At 38.7% G+C, this 23,519-nt stretch overlaps 1 protein-coding gene across 4 annotated transcripts in view; it reads left to right on the top strand.

The window, feature by feature from the left end:
• Positions 1 to 23,519, top strand: part of LOC107771936 (isoamylase 3, chloroplastic) — an 85,495-nt gene that overhangs the window by 48,085 nt on the left and 13,891 nt on the right. For 2 of the 4 annotated variants that reach the window (XM_016591399.2, XM_016591400.2), the window contains exons 16-21: positions 7,564 to 7,626; positions 9,494 to 9,583; positions 11,075 to 11,147; positions 21,306 to 21,385; positions 22,023 to 22,127; positions 22,231 to 22,329. In XM_016591399.2, the coding sequence (XP_016446885.2) occupies positions 7,564 to 7,626; positions 9,494 to 9,583; positions 11,075 to 11,147; positions 21,306 to 21,385; positions 22,023 to 22,127; positions 22,231 to 22,329 (510 nt within the window). Of the gene's footprint in view, positions 1 to 7,563; positions 7,627 to 9,493; positions 9,584 to 11,074; positions 11,148 to 21,305; positions 21,386 to 22,022; positions 22,128 to 22,230; positions 22,330 to 22,445; positions 22,532 to 23,519 lie in introns of all 4 variants that reach the window. The other 2 variants (XR_012702070.1, XM_075236894.1) reach the window with 2 other exon arrangements.

Below are 23,519 nucleotides of genomic sequence, written 5' to 3'. Positions count from 1 at the left end.
CTCTCCTCCTCTGAAATAACTGGGATAGTTGTAACAATTTGATTCTGTCCAGATTGCACTGCTGTGACTTCTCGATCACCTTTAGGACTAGCTGCTGGACTAACCTTCGTTGTAGGTGTTGTTGCGTGTGTACTGGTTATCACACCTTGGAGCTGCCCATTTTTTGGTTGCACTGTTGTAGTTCGATCACCTGTAGGATTAGTATTTGAGGAGTTGTGATCAATTTTCTGCTGCTGCACAGTAACTGTAGGTGCTCCTGTAGCTGCATTTTGCATACCAGAATTTGAGTAACTTTTGGGAACAAATGCAGGAGCATTGAGGTTCAGATTACTCTTGGCACTTGCTGCTCGTACTTGACCATGTTTTTTCATAGCCATTGAATCACTATCTTCCCCAGCACTATTATGATCAACCTCCTTATCAGCTTCTTCTGATGAATAACCAGCGAAACCATCGCCCTAATCCTCTTCATTGTCATCCTCACGCTGCTCTTGCCAAAGCTTGGATTTGATAGCCATCAACCTCAGATTTGACTGTATCACCTCGTTATTATTCCCCGTTGACAACATGAGCTGCCCAGATTCACCTTCAACATCCCCAAACGACTCCACTGATTGAGATGGAATGTCATACGCCGATGTATTCAAGGTTACCAACGGTTGCTTGAATATAGGATTGACATACATCATCATTTCAATCTGTGATTCTTTTGTGATTCTTTGATAATTTTCTGCACTTGTGGACTGGAAACAAGAATCGTGGGAGTGGTGGACCTGGGTAGTAGCTCGCCCTTTGACACTTCTGCCACGTTGCTATTTATAGCATTTTGTCGATCTCCGGAAAACTTAGCCAAAATATTGCTGGTTCGGCCTCCCTTTTTACTGCTTGAAATTGGTATTATTTGCTGGTTAAAAGAACCATCAATTAAGGTTGTTGTGTTATCAATCTTCTCATGATAGTCATTCACGTTGGCTAGAGCATTGAAAGGATATGAAAATTTTGTGGAATTCTGCTCAACCTGCATCATTATTTTGCTGTTTGGAGTGCCTTTTTTGCTGGAAACCGCTGTCCAGTTATCCTTAATAATATGCTGCCCAGCTTCCTTTGTATCTTGTACAGCATCATTTGTATCTTGTACAGCATCAGTAGGTTTTGAAGCAACTTCAGCTACACCAGTTGCCTGAGCCTGAGTCCCCTGCTCAAATCCCTACTCCTTATGAAAAGCTGTAGCATCAGGGACATCAGCATCTCGATCAACTACTTGTGTATCAATCACAGCATGATCACTTTTTGAACCTGTAGCATCTTCCTCAGCCCGAGCAACAACACCCTTTAAACTTACACCAGTTGACAAAATAGCTGCAGCACTAGCAAGCTCGTCATAGGCTTGCACAATTGGATTAACAGCATTGGAAATCCTTGCCAAAGCTATCCTAGCAGGCACATCTCGAGAGGGAGGATGTGGACCCTTATCAAGCTTTGAGACTTCACCTGCATTGTTATCCACCGCTGCTCGATTCATTACCACTTCATTGTTTTTGTTCACAATTTGTTTTCTTCCTTCAATTTGTGAAATCTGCTGCTCAACCAAACTTGCTTTTGCTGCTTCATCTTCCAGCTGCCCAGCCCTTTTTGCATTACGAAAATCCCTGGCATCACCTTGCAATTTGTCCAGATTGCCCAGACCTTCATTTTCAGTCGCAACAACTACATCTTCCTTATTTTTCACAGTCTTCCAACGGCATGATCTTTCATCGTGCCCTTGATGCTTACAACAGGTACAATATTTTGGAAGATTATCATATACTATCTCCTGATAATGCTCAACAACTTTCCCAGAATTCTTATCCACAATATGAATCTTAATTCTCTTTGGATGCTTGTCCAGTAAATCGAGCACGACCTTAACCCTTGCCGTACTTGGTCACGTTCGATCTTGCGTTGCTTTGTCCACTGCTAAAGGCTTTCCAACTGCTGAAGCGATGGACATTAACGACCTTTTTGCAAAGAAATTTGCAGGCAAGTCAGGTAAAGAGATCCATACGACTGCCCTCGATGTTTCTTCACGCGGATTAAAGCCTATTGTCCATGGGAATGTTCTAAAAAAGAACTCGTCACCCTTCGCCTTAATATAACCTGTCGATCTTGACAGAGCTTGAACAAAATCTTCAAACAAATCAAACCTAATCAGTATATGTCGATATTCCAGTTGTCCAATATTACAGTAGCCTTTGACATCAAATTGTTTGGAAATAATCTGTCGTAGTTCCTGTAGATCAGGTTTCCCATACGAAAATTTGAGGATTACAGCTTGATGTAAACCTTCTTCCATTGTGAAAGCATTCACCTCTTCAATGGTGAATTCCACAGTAGGTTCACCATGTTCAAACGTTACTGGACAAAGCTCCAGTTTTGACGATTTTGCGGCAGATTGTTTTGACAGTAGATGCGAGGCATAAGACTGCTTGGTATTATGATTAAGATCTGATTCTTGATTGTTTTGGATTGCCTCTCCCACAGCCAAAGGCTGGGGAGAGGTCGCAACAGCCATGAAGTTCTTCAAAACTCCATTGACGTGAAAAAGCAGATGAATTTAATAAAAATTTCTGCGTTCTACAGTAAACGTGAAATGAAAACTGGAAAAATTGGCTATTGATTTGGGGATGAAGCTAACTGGGGATTGTTCGCAATGAGAAGGGGGTTCTTTTGCGATCAATTTGGTGAATTTCCACTGCCGGAATATGGAGTTATGGCCGGTGAACTGTTGCGTTACTACTGTTCATCGCAGCTGTGGGTGGGGATTCCACTATCTGTTATACCGAGACAGATTTAGTTTCCACCGAGGCAGATTATTTTTGAGCAATTTTTTTCAGATTTCCTTTTGATTGGGCAGAAATATGGAGACATTCAAGGAGACGGTTTCTTGAGAAATCTTGTCTTGGGATGAAATTCAGGTTCTCCGTCGCCTCCTAGCCAAACTTGGCTCCGCTAATGTTGCCACATCCAATCATGTGCAATCATATACCGCCTTTGCTGCTCACCTTAATTCTTGGATTGTTAATTCTGGCGCAAATAGACACATGACAGGCTCTTCTAAAGGCATTCAAAACTATTCTCCGTGTCCCAAAGGAGATAATGTTAAAATAGCCAATGGTTCTTTAACACCTATCTCTGGAACAGTATGCCGTTTGTACTCCTAATATTAAACTATCATTCGTGCTCCATGTCCCCGAGTTCCCTGCCAATCTTTTACCTGTTAGTGCCATCACTAAAGCTCTAAATTGTAAAATCGAGTTCTTTCCCGATCATTGTATTTTTCAGAATCTTCAAACAGGGAAAAAGACTGGCAGTGGTAGATTGCGTGATGACTTGTATATATTAGATGAAATCCAAAACTCTTATCAAGCCCTTTTTGGGGAAAGTAAGGATGTCAACCAAGAAATAATACAACGGCATAGACGGTTAGGACACCCATCATTCTTTGTTTTGAAGAAGTTATATCCCGATTTGATTTCAAGGACTCGATTTGAATCTTTGTTCTGTGATGCGTGTGAATATGCCAAGCATACTAGAAACTCGTATCATGTGAGTGATAATAGAAGCACAACTCCGTTTATGAATATTCATTATGATGTATGGGGTCCTAACCACCGCGTTTCTTTGCCTGGTAGTCGATGGTTTGTTACTCTCATTGATTGTTGCGCATGGATGACTTGGGTATATTTTTGTTACAAGCCAAAAATGAAGTTTTCTCTTGTTTTCAATCATTTCATAAGATGATTTGTACTCAGTCTGATACCAAAATAAAAATCTTGATAACTGATAATGGCAGCGAATATGTTAAATGGACCTTGGGCCTAACTCAACCCCAAAAGCTAGGTCAAGAGGTGAGGATTGCCTAACTCCATATAAGTAGACCACCTATCTCCTTCATTGTCGATGTTGGACTCAACACCCCCTTTTCACGCCCATGATTGGGCATCTGGAGTGTGGACAATCATGGGGCCCAACATCGGAAAATTGGGATGGGTCCTGCTCTAATACCATGTTAAATGGACCTTGGGCCTAACTCAACCCCAAAAGCTAGCTCAAGAGTTGAGGATTGCCCAACTCCATATAAGGAAACCACCCATCCCCTTCATTGTCGATGTGGGACTTAACAGAATACATGGATAAGAGATTTGGTGCTTATTTGGAGTCCAATGGGATAGTCCATCAGATTAGTTGTCCGTACACTAGTGCACAAAATGGGGTCGCTCAAATGGGTAAACTCACTCTTTTCATAGTTTATGTTGATGACATAGTAATGATAGGAGATGACAAATAGGAGATGGACCGATTGAAGAAATTGTTGGCACATAAATTTGAGATCAAGGATCTAGGAAAATTGCAGTACTTCTTGGGAATTGAGGTTGTTAGATCCAAAAGAGGAATCTTTATTTCTCAAAGGAAGTATATTTTGGATCTCTTGAAAGAAATCGGTATGACAGGTCGCAAACGTGCAGAATCGACCATTGAAAGCAATCACAAGTTACAAATCGGAGTTGGAGAGTTGGTTGATAAGGAGAGTTATCAGAGGTTGGTTGGAAGACTCATTTATCTCTCCCACACTAGGCCAGACATAGCCTATTCAGTTAGCCTGGTAAGTGAGTTCATGCATGATCCCGAGATCCTCATATGCAAGTTGTTTTTCACATTTTGTGGTATCTGAAGTGTGCTCCAGGGAAAGGTCTACTTGTCTCCAAACATGATCACCTCCAAATAGAAGCCTTTACAGACACGGATTGGGCTGGATCTCTAGATTCAGAAGATCAACATCCGGTTATTGTACGCTCGTAGGAGGAAACTTGGTTAGTTGGAGAAGCAATAAGCAAAGTGTAGTTGCTAGATCAAGTACGGAGGCAGAATATAGAGCTATGGCCCGGGGTGTTTGCGAGTTGCTTTGGCTACAAAAACTACTACAGGAATTGGGACTGTTTGAAAAAGGAAAACTTTCTTTATACTGTGACAATAAGGCTGTCATCAGTATAGCTCATAATCCAGTCTAGCATGACCGAACAAAGCATGTGGAAATTGATCGACACTTCATCAAAGAAAAAGTTACAGTTGGTGTCTTGAGTTTGTTTCATGAGCCATCGAAAGAACAGCTAGCTGATGTGTTTACCAAAGGTCCAACAAGCGAACTTTCCATACTTTGAGTTGCAAGTTGGGCATGTGCGACATCTTTGCATCAACTTGAGGGGTAGTGTCGATTAGCAGGATTCAAGGAGATTTGATTTAGGAGTGTTTTTTTTGGCAATAAGATGTGAATATATTACCCGACAACTAACCATCAGTTTACACATAAAGAGCACTCAATATTGTTATAGAACCAGTAATTGAGCCTCGATCACTCTCTCAAACAAAACAAAACTCAACTACTAGCTACATATCCTATCCATTAGAACTCTAGTTTTCCTTGCTTCCTTAGTTTCCCTCAACATATCAATTCTTTCCCTTATTAACTTTGTATTTGCTGCCAAACTAAACTATTATTTACATTATGTCCTCTGAATCGTCTCCAGTTTCGTGCTTTCCATAGTTGATAGATTCCCGCTTCATATATCGCTGCAATGATCTTCTTCTTAAAGATTCTCCAATGTTTCCTATTGATGTTATGCATGGTAGCTGCCACCTTCGGAAGTTGTATGTTGAGTCCAATCCATTGCATTACCATTGTCCATAGCTGCACATACCAGGTACAATCATGGTATAAGCGCACTGCAGTTTCAATACTGCCATCATCACACATCCCACATGTTGTATTGTCGCAGTGAATTCCCATATCTCGCAATCTATCTTTTGTCATAAGCCTCCCCTGCATAGCAAGCCACACTATGAACCTGTGTTTTGGGAGCATTACCCTGCTCCATACTAAACCAGTTGCTTGTAACTTAGGAGCATCTCCTATTAGTTTCAAATACCCTTTTGTAATAGAGTAGTGCCCAGTAGCCGTTAGGCAATACTTCCCATTGTGGTACCAACTTGTCATCCCCAGCTATAGCTTGTTGAGCCTTCTCCAGTACCAGCTACTGTCTACTGGTGCGTGATGCTCTCAAAAATTTATACCATTGTTCATATATATACCATGCACCCACTTCACCCATAGATTATCCGCTTTCTCCTCCACACCAATTTTCATGTGGCTGCTATATTCCAGTTCCTACATCCTTTAACATTCAAACCTCCTTGTGCTTTTCGTTTACAAATTTTCTCCTAGGCAACTAGAGAAATCTTCTTCTGTTCTGCTGTACTTCACCATAGAAACTCCCTGCATTTTCTGTCTGACTTCATTTTACACACTCTGTGGGAGGATGAATACTGCCCCCAAGAAATTGTTTAGTGAAAATAATAGAGAGTTTATAACTTGTAATTTTCTTGCATAAGATAGATTCTTAGCAGAATAGGCTCTAGTTCTCTCAGTAATCTTCATAGTCAATTGATGACATTCCACTTCTTAGTTAGGAGTGTTGATTAGCATGATTTCAGGAGATTTGATTATATTTAGGAGATCTGATTTTATTCGATTTGATTTGATAGCTGGATTGATTGTATAGATTTATTTTATTTCCGTTATTATCATTAGGAGTTTTGTATAAATTCCCTTACTTATGGGATGTAAACATACACAGAAATATAAGAAGCTTTTCTTCTTCTCAAAATTTACAATTTGCTTGTTAAATTTTGTAATGATGTTGTAAACAGATGGTGGCAAGAAGTAGTAATGAGAGCAAATTCACTCTACTGGAGATATCATCTTTTATTTAATCCCTGTTCAATTTTTCATAGTTAACTGGAACTTTAGTTAATTGGTGTATCTATTTCTTTTCGAGTTTTCAATTGTTAAAAGCACCATATAGGATTTTACAATGATACCAATTCGCACTGTTTGTGCCATCCTATTGTGCCCCCTATCCAAAGAAAGCAGCTGGAAAAACAACATTTGGTACATTTACACTGTAATGCTCAGGTCCTCAACAAGTACGTGCCTATGCATAGTCTGGGGCACTTATGGAATTTCCAGAGATGTATATTTGAATATGAGGCACTTCCCGTCACATTAGTAATTGATATCTTCTAGTCCAAATGGTGTCGTTGTATAAAAGGATAAGGGTAATTGGATTTGCCATGTTTTCCCTTAAAATAAAGGCTTTTTTCTCCATGTGGTTGGACGTCTGACTCCTAACATATCTTAAGTGTTTAAAAAAAGTTAAAGAGTTTTATTCACCAAGTTCTAGCTTTGGCATATATTCACTTCGATTTTTGAATTACACTAGCATTTTCAATATCTAATGACTCAATTCTGAGATGATGTTTATTTATTATGTGAAGCTGTCCCCAAGAAGTTGTGAGAATGTAGATATTATCGGATTAACCGAAAATTAAGAGAGGAAGTGTGTTATTTCCATACCTCATTTAGCTGTTTCAGCCTTTTGGTTCTGTACAAGTATTTTCTTTGATTATAATGTTTATGTTTAATTGAAAATTTCCTTGAATATACGTTATCCTGATAAAATTAAACAGGGCGATGCTGGCATGAAAGGAAATTTCGCAACCCGTGTCGCTGGTTCAGCGGATCTATACAGAGTAAGAGCTACAGCTTCCAGAATCATGCTTTGACAGCTAGAGAATATTTATCACACTATTCCGTTTCCTCTGCCTCCTTAGTTATGTTTCTTCTTTTACTTGATTCATTATATTTGAGCAACTTTCAATTCTATGCAGTAGCAAGTAGCTTTCACCAGTAGATTCCTATTTGAATGGATTGGTTTAGTAAAGTATCTGATCGGTCAAGTGCAGATGGCTAGATTCTATTTGATCCTTTTGGTCTATTGAGCCATTCTAAAAGTATAATTTATGTTTCTGTTCTTTTTCATCTCCTCGATATTAACATGATCATTTCATAATACATGAAATTGCCGTTAGTAACAGAATGTATCAGTAGTATCACAGTTTGTCTTAATTTATTACCAATCTCATTTAAGCTGATTTCATTGGGAAAAAAGTACCAAGTTTATATGTATCTTTTTCTTCCATAGTTTAGAAGAAATCTTGCTAATTCTAACCATGTTTGTTTAAGAAAAGATTGTCTTTTACCGGAAGTAAGTGGAAAAAGAAGATAACTTCCCGTTCATGAAATAAAAGACTGAATCATGTTCAGAAGTTTTAGATTTGGATTTGTGATATCTATTTAACTCTATAATCTAAATCAAGTTTTAGTTTTTTTTAAAAATTAAATTTTGTTGTCAAGGCACTGTACTATGTTTTTTTTCCTCATTCTGCAATGGACTTTGCAGGAATTGTGTAGTGATCTTTATGTAATGGTCCCCCTTTTTTGATGGATCCCTAGTTGTTTTGCGATGGAGGCAACATTTGTGTCTGTATCATTTGGTCATAACTGTAATAAAAATAGGTTGCAGGCATCCTAGAAATAGCTATTTGCTTTTTAGTTTGACACTGGAGTATCAGGATTTGTTCTTCTATGACTTTTATTGAAGCTTTTGTTTCTCTACAGTGCCAAGGCGGGTGGTTATTCCTATGGAATTGTAACGCGGGATCTTGGACCATTTATCTTTCTTTCACGTCTAAGTTACTATTTAATTCACTGTTAACAGCCTCTTATATTACTTTGTTAGCTTGCTTTTTTGAGCTCTAAGTCATCACCCTTGCCTACTTTTCTAACACCATTCTAGCCCGAATTATGTTCACAAAACTTGGGCAAATAGTCGTGAAACCAAGCCCTAGGGGCTGGTAAGAGATGAATTAATTATTAGTTAGTTAGTTAGCACGTTTGGTAGTTGCCAGCTGTATAGGTCGTTAGTGGCAGTTACCTGCCAGCTCACTCTACCTCATTCTTATTATTTTTCTTTGGCTTGTGTATATATTGCTCTATCTGAGAACGTTAATAGATGAAGTCATTTTCCCATCTCCTTCATCTCTCTTGTTCAACTGCTGCGAACGCATCTAGAAGCTTCTAGGGAATCTCCATTGGAGCTCAGCTTGAGCTCATTTCTAGCTAATTCTCTGATGTTTGATATAGTATCAGAGCCTATAGGGTAGAGAAATTTTCCCCGGCACAGGCCGGTTTCCGTCCCAACCCAGCCCGACCCCCTTACCACCAGGCCGGTCCGGTCCGGTCTAAAACCGGTCAGGGCCGGTCCGGAACCGGGCCAGCCCAGCCCGTTTGACACCTAGAACTAGGAGTGACTTCTCTCTCAAAATAAAATGAAAAATAAAAAGAAAATTGTAACAAAGGAATGCCTTATATTTGGCTTATGCATCTGTCTTGCAAACAATTCTATTGTAAGGTTTGCTAGGTATATCTTTCATGTAGATCATTTGAATTTTTCATCAAAAAACTTGAGCAAATTTCTATGCCAACCTAACTTTTGGAATTCTTTTTATGCTGCCTCAACTTCACTGAGTTGATATATTATGTTTTTGCTTTACATAGGTGAACAAGCGAAAGCCGTATCACAGTGTCAACTTCGTGATTGCACATGATGGCTTTACCTTGTATGATCTTGTTTCATACAATAGTAAGGTATATGTTTAGTTTGATATTTTTATTCTTCTTTAATGGCTTTTATTGTTGAAACGGAAAGGTCATATATATATCGCTCTACTTTCAAATATTGTTTGTATTTGTCTTTCGTCATACTATTCGACTATATATACCCCTACTATTATACTGTTGAACAAAAATACCCTTCATCTGTTAAAGGATCCAGTCCCAGCCCTAAAATACACAGGTGGAGAGCTGTTACACATTTTAAAATACCCGATTAATTTGCCCAAACCCATTACCCGACCCATCCTAGAATCCTATTCTAAACCATCTCCTCTTTCAAGCCCCAATGTCCTCCATTTTCCCCTGTAGAACTCGCTGCAAAAATTCCAAAACTACCTCCAAGAATACAAAAAGGAGGCAGTTTTACCACATTACGACCCCTTGGAATTGCACTAACCAAAGCTCATCTAATCTCAAACACTCGTTGGACCGTGATCATCAAACTTGTCCTCCTACCAAAGCTCACCTAATCTGGAATTTTCCTTCATGAAACACCATGTCTCCAATGCTAATAGCACTACCATCTGTAGTCCCAACAGGCACCATGAGACCAATGCCATTGCCATCACAGTAACCAGTATAGTTACCACCATTATCTTCATCTTCTCGATTTCATAGGTTTAATTTGCAAATATCGACATTGGCTCTTTTCTAAATTAAGCTCTTCCCTTTGATGTAAGTTCAGTAAATTAGTGCATAGAATCCCCTTTCAATCTCAAAAACTCTATTAGCAAGATGATTTGCCAAAGCATTTCCTTCGTGGAAAGTATGCAAAAATTGGACTTCGCATTGTCGCATCTTTTATCAAATTGAGCAAAAATTATCCTTTTAATTAAGTTTGTGAATTGTTTTACTCCATCAGAATTTCTAAAAATTAATGGAAGCTAAGCTCAAACAAAACCCAGAAAATTTTTCTGCCAACATAAACCTCGCCGACTCAAAGGTTTCTATCAAAAAAAAAACCTCTTCATTGACAACCTTCCGTGGCAACTTTGAACGAAGGGATTCATTTGGCAATTTCTAAAGGGTGAACAGTTCTTTATCCACCATGATTAAGGTAGAGAATGATATAAGTAATTGAAGTTTCTTATTAATGGTCAAACGAGAAATAAATGTACTTCAGAAGTCAATAAGGATATGATGCGAGGCTTCTCAAATTTTCATTAGGAGTTCTCTAGAAAGGTGAGAGTTTAGAACAGGATTCTAGGATGGGTCGGGTGGGTTTTGGGCAAATTAATTGCGTGTTTTAACTCTCCACATGTCTATTTTAGGGCTGGGTCCGGATCGTTTGACGGATTAAGGGTATTTTTGTTCAAAAGTATAATGGTAGGGGTATATATAGTCGAATAGTTTAACAGAGAAAAAATATAAACAAATTTGAAAATAGAGGGGTATATATGACCCTAGTCTGTTGAAAATATGAAAACTAGTACATCATATGGATTCGGATGGTTAAAATTACAGCATAATGATGCTAATGGCGAAGGTGGCAATGACGGATGCAATGATAATTTCAGTTGGAATTGTGGAGTTGAAGGTAAAGATGAGGTTGAACCCACTTATTTATTCTTTCCTTTCTTCCTGTTTTGTTTGTGTAAACTAAGAACCTGTATGGAAAGCCACAAGGGAATTGGATTTGAGTGTAATTGGGTATAATTACACAGTTTGACCTGTTTGTTTGGCCTAGTAAATACTTGGTTAGTAGGAAATTTGGTGTAACTGAGAGGGAGTGATTACACTCTCCAATTCTCAAGGAGGGGTAAAAAATTGAGTGTAATTACATGATGTAATTACAAGGTTCCAAACTCTTCCCCTTCTTTTCAAATATTTTTGTCTTAAAACTCATACCTCTTTCATTTTTAACTGTCCTCCACCTTTCACTGCATTTTTCTCATTCAGAAACTTTGTTCTAATTAGCAAAATTGACCAGTCCTGTCTCTAGCCCCATGCTCGTGGCACTTTCACTATAGTGACTCAGGTTATTGAAAGTGGTTAAATAGCTACTCTGACAAGTATTATTGATATACATTATTATGTTAAATAATAACTGCTTAATATGTATTATATTGTCACGGCCCGAATTTCCCACCCTCGGAAGTCGTGATGACACCTACTAATGGGAGCTAGGCAAGCCAAACCTTAACTACTTGCTACACTTTCATTTTTGCTTCTTTTTAACAAACACAAGTCGATAATATGATAAAAGCGAAATTTTTAATAAATAAGCGGAAGTCAACAATTATATATCTTAAGACTACGTCTATTACAACTCTTAAAAACCTCAAACACCCCAAACCCTGGTGTCACAGTGTCACGGACTGTCTAAGAGTTACTACATACAAGGTCTGAAGAAATACAGTACACTGTTTCTGAACAAAAGGAAATGAAACAGGAAATAGAGATAAAGGGAGACGCCAGGGCCTGCGGACGCCTGCAGGTCTACCTTGGGTCTCCGAGTGGACTGAAGGAAGCCCTCCAACTACTGTCCGAAAGCTGCTCCTGGATCTGCACACAGTGCAGAGTGTAGTATCAACACAACCGACCCCATGTGCTGGTAAGTGTCTAGCCTAACCTCGGCGAAGTAGTGGCGAGGCTAGGACCAGACTACCAAATAAACCTGTGCAGTTCAAATATATGTACAGCGGAAAAGAAGTACAGCAAAATAACCAGTCAATGTGGGAGGGGGAAACATGCTGTGGGGAAGATAATAGTTCAGAATAGAAAGGCATCAAGTAAGGAAAGAAACAACATAGCTAGAATATCAACAAGGAAGCAGAAATCAACAATTGCACGGCATCACCCTTCGTGCTTTTACTCTCAGCCTCACCAAAGCAGTTATATAATAAAATGTGCACGGCATCACCCTTCGTGCTTTTATTCTCGTCCTCCCAAAACAATCATATAATCAAAATGTGCACGGCATCACCCTTCGTGCTTTTACTCTCTTTCCTTACCATATAATCAATAGAATCGGCACGGAATGGTACGTCGTGCGGCATGTCATCACCCTTCGTGCTTTACACTCTTTCCTTACAATAACAAACAATGCACGGCATCACCCTTCGTGCTTTAACACTCTTCCTCGCCCAAACAACAATCACAAGCAAAGGGGCAAGGGAATAAACAAAATAGTAATGGAGATTCCGGCAAGGGAACAACAGTTAAACAATTAAATCTCGGCAAGGGAACAACACTTAAACAATTAAATCCTGGCAAGGGAACAACAAATAAATCAACAATAGCCCGGCAAGGGTGGCAACATAATGATCTCTTCTCTTTCTCAATTTTACTTCACAATTCACTTCACAACTCGAGCCAATGCTCTAGAGGTTCGATTATCACTTACACTTTCACAACTCATTTCACAATTTTGCTATACAACATGAGCCAACGCTCCTCAATGTGCATAGGTCACAATTCTTTCCACAAACTTTATACAACAATTAGAAATCTTCACCAAGGCATGAATAATACAACGAAATCATGAAAATCACAATATAAGACTCACGGTCATGCTTGACACCAACGTATAGATACTCGTCACCATGCCTATACGTCGTACTCGACAAGAAGCAAATAGCAAATAGGACACAACTCCTAATCCCTCAAGCTAAGGTTAGACCAAACACTTACCTCAATGCCACGAACACAACTCAAGGTTCAATTATAGCTTTACCCTTTGATTCCACCGCCAATTCGCTCGTATGTAGCCACAATTTACTTAATTACATCAATAAACGCTAAATGAATCAATTTTTGAATGCATGAAAATGAGTTTTCCAAAGTTTTACCCAAAAAGTTAAAATCGCCCCCGGGCCCACGTGGTCAAAACCCGAGGTTCGAATCAAAACCCGATTACCCATTCCCCCACGAACTCAAATATATAATTTGTTTTGAAATCGGATCTCAAATCGAGGTCCAAATCCCTAATTAAAAACTTAGGTTCTACCTAAAACACCTAATTTCCCCCATGAAAATCATTGATTTGAAGTTGAAATCATGTTAAAAGATGTTAATGATTGAAGAAAACTAGTTAAAAATGACTTACAATTGATTTGGAGTAGAAAAGTTGTTTGAAAAATAGCCTCTTATGTTTTTGGGGTTTTGAAAAATAAAAAATGACTGAAAATCCCGTCTATTTATACCCCTCTCAGACCCCCTGTGCGGACCGCACAAAATGGACTGCGGCCGCACAAGCCTTCCTAAGGTACTGCGGTCCAGTGCCCTGTGCGAACCGCACGAAATGGACTGCAGCCGCACAGGCCTCCACCGCGCACCGCATGAAACCGACGGCGGACCACACAGGCCTCCATCGCGGACCGCACAGGCCTCCACCGCGCACCGCACGAAATCGACCGCGGACCGCACTGGCCCCCTTCCGCGGTCGCACATGTTTTTGTGCGGACCGCACTGGCGGGTTCAGAGACTTGCAACTTCTGGTTTTAAGTCTAAAACATCCCGAACCTACCCGAAACTCACCCGAGTATACACACAACCTCAAAAACATCCTACGGACACATTCGTGTAATTAAATTACGGAAATAACATCACGAGCATTGAATTAAACCTCGAGATCAATAAAATTTCTCAAAACTCTTTTAAACATCAAATTTCTCAATTAAAGTCCGGATCATGTCAAACGACGTCCGTTTTTAACCAAATTTCACAGGAATGACTCAAGTCATATATAATACCTGTACCGGGCGTCGGAACCAAAATACGGGCCCGATACCATTGCTTTCTAATCAGTTTTCATTTCAAATTTCCTTAAACAATTTAGAAAAAAACAATTTCACTTCAAAAATTCATTTCTCAGGCTTGGGACCTCGGAATTCGATTCCGGGCATAGCCCAAGACCCATATTTTCCTACGGACCCTCCGGGACCGTCGATTTTAGGATCTGGGTCCGTTTACCCAAAAGGTTGACCGAAGTCAAATTAACTCATTTTAAAGTCAAGACTTAACATTTTTCACAGAATTTCATATTTAAGCTTTCCGGCTATGCGCCCGGACTGCGCACGCAAATCGAGGCTACTCTGAATGAGGTTTCTAGGGCCTCGGAGGCACAAAATTCAATTAAAAACAGGTGATGGCCCTTTGGGTCATCACATATATTATCTTAGAGTATCATTAGTTATATTAATTGATTTGATTTTGCAAAATATGATTTTTTTTACAGTAGACATCCTTATCCAAAATTAGGACCTTTTATTTACTGAACAAAACCAGTTCTTGCATTATTACTCCTTTCACAAAAATTTATCATCTACTTATTCTCATTGCATGTGGTGGTTAAAAGACCTACTACTTTGTACTTTGTTAGATATGTACATAATGTAGTTTTGTCCCATATTGGAATGAGAGTAGTATGTTCTTGTATAGTATAGCTATAAATAAGGACCTCCTGTATTGTATTGAACACACAATATCAATATATCATATTTTCTTCTGTGCCTTCTCACATGGTATCAGAGCTATCATGAGAGATTTATCACTGTGCATAAATTCCAGCGATTCCGGGAAGTGAAATCAGTCACTGGAACCTTTTTTTCCGGCGACTTTTCAAAGTTGTTTTGCGTCTGCTTTGTCTCGGTTAGTGTTGTGCAAAATCCAACACTACCACAAGAGTAGTCACTGTCTGGCGACCAAAACCCAGTGAAAATCTCCGGCGGTAGTGTAGCGGTCGGAAGAAAATTTTCCGGCGAAATTCTGACGTCGCGTGGGCCACCTTGCGGCCATTTTTTGGCGACGATTCTTCGGGACAGATTGTTCCCCTTGCAATTCCGAGCCTACCCATCCAGGTTACACCAAATTCCGACCACTTTTATATTTTTCCGGCGTGAACAGTGATTTCAGAAGTGGACTTCCGGCCATTTTTTGAAAAAGTTTCTTCAAAATAGTTGTGTCGTCTGGTAATTTCGATCCTACCCCTACTGTTTTTATTTCATTCCGACCACTTTGAATTTTTCCGGCTGCTACAGTAATATTCCGAGAGCTACAGTATTTCTGGCATGAACAGTGTTTCCGGCGCAGAACAGTGTTCTGTTTTCCTGCTGTAAATAGTGTTTTCTCAACGATTTCTTCAGTTTTCCTAAAGGAGTTACTAATTTTCACTATTTCAAGTTAACCCTACTACTATTAATTGTAGCGACATGGGAACCGATACTTCGAATAGTCGGATGGTTTATTTAGTGGATTATTTTGAGTTTCTTCAGTACAAAGCAGGTAAGCAAACATCTTCTGAGATAGCTTCCGTTGTTCAAACAAGTAATAGCGTGACTTGTGTCTCTCAATCTTCATCCTCTGAGTCTTGGGTCATTGATTCAGGTGCATCGAATCATATTTCTTGTAACAAATCTCTTTTCACTCCTATTTCGTATTCTCAATCTCTTCCAAGAGTCACAATGGCCAATGAGTCTCCAGACCTTTCACGCTGAAATTCAAAATCACTTTGGGGTTTCTATTCGCACATTTCGTAGTGATAATGCCCGAGAGTATTTGTCTTTCCCATTTCAGCAGTTTATGAAATCTCATGGGATTATTTATCAAACATCTTGTCCGTACACATCTCAACAAAATGGGGTAGCTGAAAGAAAGAATTGACATCTTATTGAAACAGCTCGCACCCTACTCATACAATCTCATGCTCCGTTGCGTTTTTGGGGATGCAGTTCTTACATCTTGCTATCTTATTAATCGTATGCCATCTTCAGCTATCCAGAACCAAGTTCCATTCTCTGTTATGTTTCCCCACTTATCTTTGTTCTCTCTTCCACCCCGTGTCTTTGGAAGCACTTGTTTTATCCATAACCTTGCTCCAGGAACAGATAAGTTAGCTCCCCGTGCTCTTAAGTGCGCATTCTTGGTTTCTCGAGAACGCAAAAGGGGTATTGATGCTATTCTCCTGACCTCCAGCGGTACCTTATGTCCGCTAATGTTACCTTCTTTGAAACCCAATCATACTTCACAGGTCCAGGTAATCACTTAGATATTTCTGAGGTACTACCATTCTCTTCTTTTGGAGATTCAGTCACTATCTCCCATCCATCTTCCTCTACATCTCCAGCTCCACCACCTATAGCTCTCGTTCCACCATCTATAGCTCTAGTTCCACCACCTATAGGTCCAATTCCTCCACATAATCCAGTTCAACCTTCTACAGCTCCGCCACTCTTGACTTATCATCGTCGTCCACATCCAGCATCAGGCCCAGGTGATTCACGTCCTGCATCAGGTTCTGCACCTACTGCGGACTTGTCTCCTCTTAGTCAACCAATTGCACTCCGCAAAGGTGTACGGTCCACACTTAATCCTAATCCCCACTATGTTGGTCTAAGTTATCATCGTCTGTCGTCACCTCATTATGCTTTTATATCTTCTTTGTCCACTGTTTCTATTCCTAAGTCTACAGGTGAGGCACTATCTCATCCTGGATGGCGACAGACTATGATTGACGAGATGTCTGCTTTACATGCGAGTGGCACTTGGGAGCTTGCTCCTCTTCTTGCAGGTAAGTCTACTGTTGGTTGTCGTTGAGTTTATGCAGTCAAGGTCGGCCCGGATGGCCAGGTTGATCGGCTTATGGCTCGTCTTGTTGCAAAAGGATATACTCAGATTTTTGGGCTTGATTATAGTGATACTTTCTCTCTCGTGGCTAAAGTAGCATCTGTTCGTCTTTTTTTGTCCATGGCTGCTGTACGTCATTGGCCTCTTTATCAGTTAGACATTAAGAATGCTTTTCTCCACGGTGATCTTGACGAGGAAGTTTATATGGAGCAACCACCTGGTTTTGTTGCTCAAGGGGAGTTTAGTGGTTGTGTATGCAGATTGCGCAGGTCACTATATGGTTTGAAATAGTCCCCTCGAGCCTGGTTTGGTAAGTTCAGCACAATTATTCAGGAATTCGGCATGACTCGTAGTGAGGCTGATCACTCTGTGTTTTATCAGCATTCTGCTCCGAATCTATGTATTTATCTGGTGGTTTATGTTGATGATATTGTTATTACTGGCAACGATCTGGATGATATTACTAATCTGAAGCAACATCTCTTTCAACACTTCCAAACTAAGGATCTGGACAGACTGAAGTATTTTCTAGGTATTGAGGTCGCTCAGTCTAGCTTAGGTATTGTTATTTCACAGCGGAAGTATGCCTTAGACATTCTTGAGGAGACTGGAATGATGGGTTGCAGACCTATTGACTCTCCTATGGATCCGAATGCTAAGCTTCTGCCTGGATAGGGGAGCCTCTTAAAGACCCTACGAGATATAGGAGGTTGGTTGGAAAATTGAATTACCTCAAAGTGACTAGACCTGACATTTCTTTTCCGGTGAGTGTTGTAAGTCAGTTTATGGATTCTCCATGTGATAGTCACTGGGATGCAGTTGTTCGTATTCTTCGGTATATAAAGTCAGCTCCAGGCAAAAGATTACTATTTGAGGATCGAGGCCACGAGCAGATTGTTGGGTACACAGATGCTGATTGGGTAGGATCACCTTCTGATAGACGATCTATATCTGGATATTGTGTTCTAGTAGGAGGTAATTTGGTCTCGTGGAAGAGCAAGAAACAAAATGTAGTTGCTCGATCTAGTGCCGAAGCGGAATATCGGGCCATGGCTATGGCAACGTGTGAGTTAGTTTGGGTCAAGAAGTTGCTCAAGAAGTTAAAGTTCGGAGAAATCAGTAGGATGGAACTAGTGTGTGATAACCAAGCTGCTCTTCATATTACATCAAATCCGGCGTTCCATGAGAGGACTAAACACATTGAGATCGACTGTCACTTTGTCAGAGAAAAAATACTTTCAGGAGATATTATTACAAAGTTTGTAAAGTCGAATGATCAACTAGCAGATATTTTCACTAAGTCTCTTACCGGTTCTCGTAGTAGTTACATGTGTAACAAGCTCGGTACATATGATGTGTATGCACCGGCTTGAGGGGGAGTGTTAGATATGTACATAATATAGTTTTGTCCCACATTGGAATGAGAGTAGTATGTCCTTGTATAGTATAGCTATAAATAAGGACCTCTTGTATTGTATTGAACACACAACATCAATATATCATATTTTCTTCCGTGCCTTCTCACATACTTTAATATAAATTATCTCTCTTCCTTAAAAAAAAAAAGAAAGTAAAAGACTATTATCTCTCATATTCCCTATTTTTAATACCACATATAATAAATTAATATTAGATATTCCTTATTAATATATATGTTTTTCACACAATAAAACTTATCCACATGTTAATTTGAAAAAAGAATTAATTAACTTTGTAATTACACTTGTCCAACAAAACATGACAGTGAGAATTATACTGTAATTACGTTCTAACAAGCAAACAAGTCATTACATAGCCTGGTAATTAGATATGGCTATTCAAATTGACCATAAAACTTTTTTGTCTTTTCACATTTATATTATCATATCAGGCTACTCCCTTTGTCCCCAAAAAAATGATACTTTTCGATTTCGAGAGTCAAACTTCTTAACTTTGACCATGAATTCGGACGTAGAATCTCTGATTTTTTTTAAAATAAGATTTATATATTTGAAAACTACATAAAAAGTACTATAAGTCACAATAATTATCAATTCAAAATATTTAAAAGGTATATGAAAAAATTGTGGTCAAAGAACAACTCATTTGAATCTCTAATTCCAAAAAGTATCATCCTTTTTTGGACGGATGGAGAGTTATTTTCTTTTATCTTGTTTGGTACAATCACAAAAATATGACCATGCGTTAAACTTTTAGTCTTTCCTTAAGGAATCATATACTCTGGAGTCCAAGATTTTAGCAATATTTTTCTTCCAATGATAGATGCTGAAAATGTAAAGTTTATTCCATCCTCAAGCTATTACACCCTACATGTTTTGTTTTTCTAAATTTATTTTCACATTGTCATTATTAATTATGTAATTAAATTTTATATGTAATCTTAGACTTGTGGGCTATTGCATATTAAATATTACTCCCTCCGTCCCAATTTATGTGGCGGAGTTTTATGACCCTTGATAAGAGGGTGTTAAGGTCGAGTATTAGGGTAAGAGGTTAGTAGGTACCCCGAGCGTCTTCCTTCCTATACCGGTAGTACTAGTATGTATTCCCGTATTTTGTACTCTTAGATTTTTATTACTCCCCCTGTTTCAATTTAAATGTCACACTTTCCTTATTAGTTGGTTCCAAAAAGAATGACACATATCTTCAATTGGAAATAATTTAACTTTAAACTCTTCATTTTACCCATTTTACCCTTAATGAGAAGCTTTTTTAAGCATATAAATGTCATGATCCCACAAAGCTTTTACCCCTTAAGCTTTTAAGACCACAAGTTTCAAAAGTATTTTTTTTCCTTAAACTCCGTGCTAAATCAAACTACCTCATTTAAATTGAAACAGAGGGAGTACTACGTGATGTTTCTTTCGCTTCGGTCATCCTATTACTTTGTTGGTGCTACTGCTTCTTCTATAACTTCTATGTTATCGTATTTCTTTTCATTATTTTGATACTGGTGCTTTCCTTGAGCCGAGGGTCAATTGGAAACAGCCTCTCTATCCCACAAAGGTAGGGGTAAGCTCTGCGTATATACTACTCTCCCCGACCCCACTTTGTGGGATTACACTGGGTATGTTATTGTTGTTGTTGTTGTTTGACTGGGCACAAAGTTTAAGAAACAAATAAAGACTTTTAAAACTTTTGGTCTAAAATAACATAGATATTTGTGACCTTATCAAAAAAAAAAAATAATTCATAGATATTTGTGTGGCTAAAAATTATCTCATTAAGAGTGAAATTAACATTTTAAAGTTAAATTGTTACTAAATACAAAAAGTTGCCATTCTTTTTGGGACTGACTAAAAAGAAAAATGTGTCACATAAATTGGGATAGAGGGAGTAATAAAGGTCTGCGGAGTTTTTTGTTGTTTGGAAACTAATCCAAATTACATTGCAATGAGATATCATTTGTTGTATCTTGGCTTCCACTTTTTCTTTCTTCTATTGGTTCAAGTTAGAAAAAAGACAACGGATTATTATGTAGTAGCCAGCAGTGATGTGGCAAAAAATAAGTGAGAGCATGAATATGACGTTTTTGCTCACACTAGTAAAATGATGAGTTTTAAATCTACCAAATTGTTATCCCTGTCCTCCAAGAATGAAGTGAATACTGTATCTAAGGTAGATGCTTGTGGGAACAACCTAGCTGGATACAGCAGCAAAAAAGAGTGTCGACTCAAAAAATAGAATGGTATAATATGATGAAGTGAAGAATTCAATCCTTAAAAATAGATAATAATGCCTTGACAGCGAAGCATACTAATTTTTGGCTTTAGTAAAACTAGCTTTGTCCACTTGTATACCGAGCCATTACTTGCCTTTGATATTTATTTGTGTAGTGTATTCCTTTTAGGATTTACTTGACTGTTATTGTCTTCAGACTTCTTTGACAGACTCATATCAGGAGCCCTTGATTTATTCCCCCCCCCACCTTCCCCCCTTTTTACGACTGGGTATTATTGGTGGACAGTATGTACTAGATTTCTGAAACTGAGGCAAGTACAAGATTTAATCTGATTGCAACTTACACCTACTAATTGGAACAGTTCCCAAACGGAGATTTCTTTCGTAATTGATGTTATTGTTTCAAATCCTATCACAAAGGCTATCATCTTGTTGTATCGTCTTCCAGGTGAAACTTCAGATGATAATATTTTCGCATTGCGTTCGCGGCAAATGAAAAATTTTCATTTGGCACTGATGATTTCACAGGTGTGTGATGCTCATCTGCTCAGTTAACAGCATGTGCATTTCTTTTCTTGCAGATATTGTGAATGAGTCAGTAGCTTTCCATTGGTTCCACAATTTCTTTTTACATGAGTTGATGTTAAATGGAGAAATAAGGATTCGTAAAGCCGACCCCAACTTGTTTGGGATTAAGGCGTAGTGTTTATTATTTTTTTTGTTACTATTGAGTTTATTTGTTACAGAATTTGTCCTACATTGTTCAACAAGAAATAAAACACTGCCATATAATTTTAGGGCCACACTTTTGACATAGTGCGATAGCAAATGTCATGTTTCGATGTTTGTTTCGGCTAGTTTTGGTTGAAGTATTGGTTTCTCAAATCCTCATAAAAAGGGTTATTTTGACAGACTATGATTCCAAATCTAATATTTCAATTTACTTTATTGCTGTTCTAATTTTGGTTGCATTTTTTGTTTTTGAGGCTTCGGAGATTGTATGGGGCGTTTAAATTCCTTAATCTATTACCTACTCTTACCTTTCCTTAATTATTCCCTAGATTCAGTAGTTTTCTTGTTAATAGTGTTATATATGTATTAGATGTCCTAACCTTATTATGTTTTTGCAAGTTTACCTTTCTAAATTCTTGTACTTGCTATAAAGGGAACACCAATGATGCTAATGGGGGATGAATATGGGCATACCCGCCGTGGAAATAATAACAGTTATGGACATGATACAGCTATCAACAGTTTCCAGTGGGGGCAAGTATGATATTATGTTATCTCCATCGCTGTTACTTCTTTCCTGTTATTGCAAGTAATAACTTCTTTCCTTTATTGAATGTAACCAATGAACTTTGTCAATCCAGTTGGAAGCAAAGAAGAATGATCACTTCAGGTTCTTCTCCAAGATGATAAAGTTTCGACAGTCACACAGTGTTTTTGAAAAAGAAAATTTCCTTGACAAGGTAATAATGTTGTCTACCTGGTGTCCGATTTAACTTTAATGGCAATTGTACTACTGAGAGAATTAAAATTAATTTTATGTGTAATTTCATTTGTGGCAATATTCTTTGTTTTTAAGTATGAATGCAACAGAAAAAGCTAATGAAAGTGTCACGGCCCGGATTTCCCACCCTCGAGAGTCGTAATGGCGCCTACTAATGTGAGGTAGGCAAGCCAATTATGTGAACAATTAACTTTTTTTTTACCCATTTTATATTCATTAACAATTGCGAAGTAATAACATTTAAATAGCGGAATTTAACATAAGCGGATGAAAAAGCAATAAGCTAGCTGAACATGAATCCAATACAACTGTTTGAGTCTCGACTACCCAGAACTGGTGTCACAGTTTCACAGACAGTCTAAGAATACTACAATTAAAGGTCTGAAAGAAATAAATACAACACTGTCTCTGGAAATGCATGAAAGAAATAGGAATAGTAGATAGAAGGATACGCCAAGGCCTGCGGACGCCTGCAGGACTACCTCGAGTCGCCTGATGAGCAAGAATCAGCAATCCCACTGCGGTCCGAAGTCTACAACACTGGGGTCTGCCCAAAAGAGTGCAGAGTGTAGTATCAGCACAACCGACCACATGTGCTGGTAAGTGCCTAGACTAAACTCGGCGAAGTAGGAGGCTAGGACCAGACTACCAAATAAACATGTGCAATTTAACTATATACAACAGAAACGAAGTACAGAAAGAAACAATCATATACTGTCAAGTATGGGAGGGGGAAAACATCGAATAGTAACAGAAGAGCAACCAATAAGTATGAGATCCACCACAGTTCAATTGAAAATAGGAAGGGGAAATCATGTTGTGGGGTACAACAAGTATCAACAGGAAACTAGCAATTTAGTGTAGAGAAACCGTAACACAATTATCAATAAAAATTAGGAATTCAAAGACAAGTGCACGGCATCACCCTTCGTGCTTTTACTCTCTCTCACCAAAACAATACACGGCATCACCCTTCGTGCTTTAACACTCTCTCGCTAAAACAATACACGGCATCACCCTTCGTGCTTTACGCTCTTCCTCACCCAAACAACAATCACAAGGCAAATAGGGTAAGAGAATCTATAACCTTGAAATAAAATCAAGTAACAACAGAAAATCAGTAAATAAACGTAAAGGACAACATAACTC

The sequence above is a fragment of the Nicotiana tabacum genome, chromosome 18 (assembly GCF_000715075.1).
Source record: "Nicotiana tabacum cultivar K326 chromosome 18, ASM71507v2, whole genome shotgun sequence".
Taxonomy (NCBI): Eukaryota; Viridiplantae; Streptophyta; class Magnoliopsida; order Solanales; family Solanaceae; genus Nicotiana; species Nicotiana tabacum.
The sequence above is the reverse complement of the archived record's forward strand: the minus strand, read 5'-3'. Positions and strand labels throughout refer to the sequence as shown.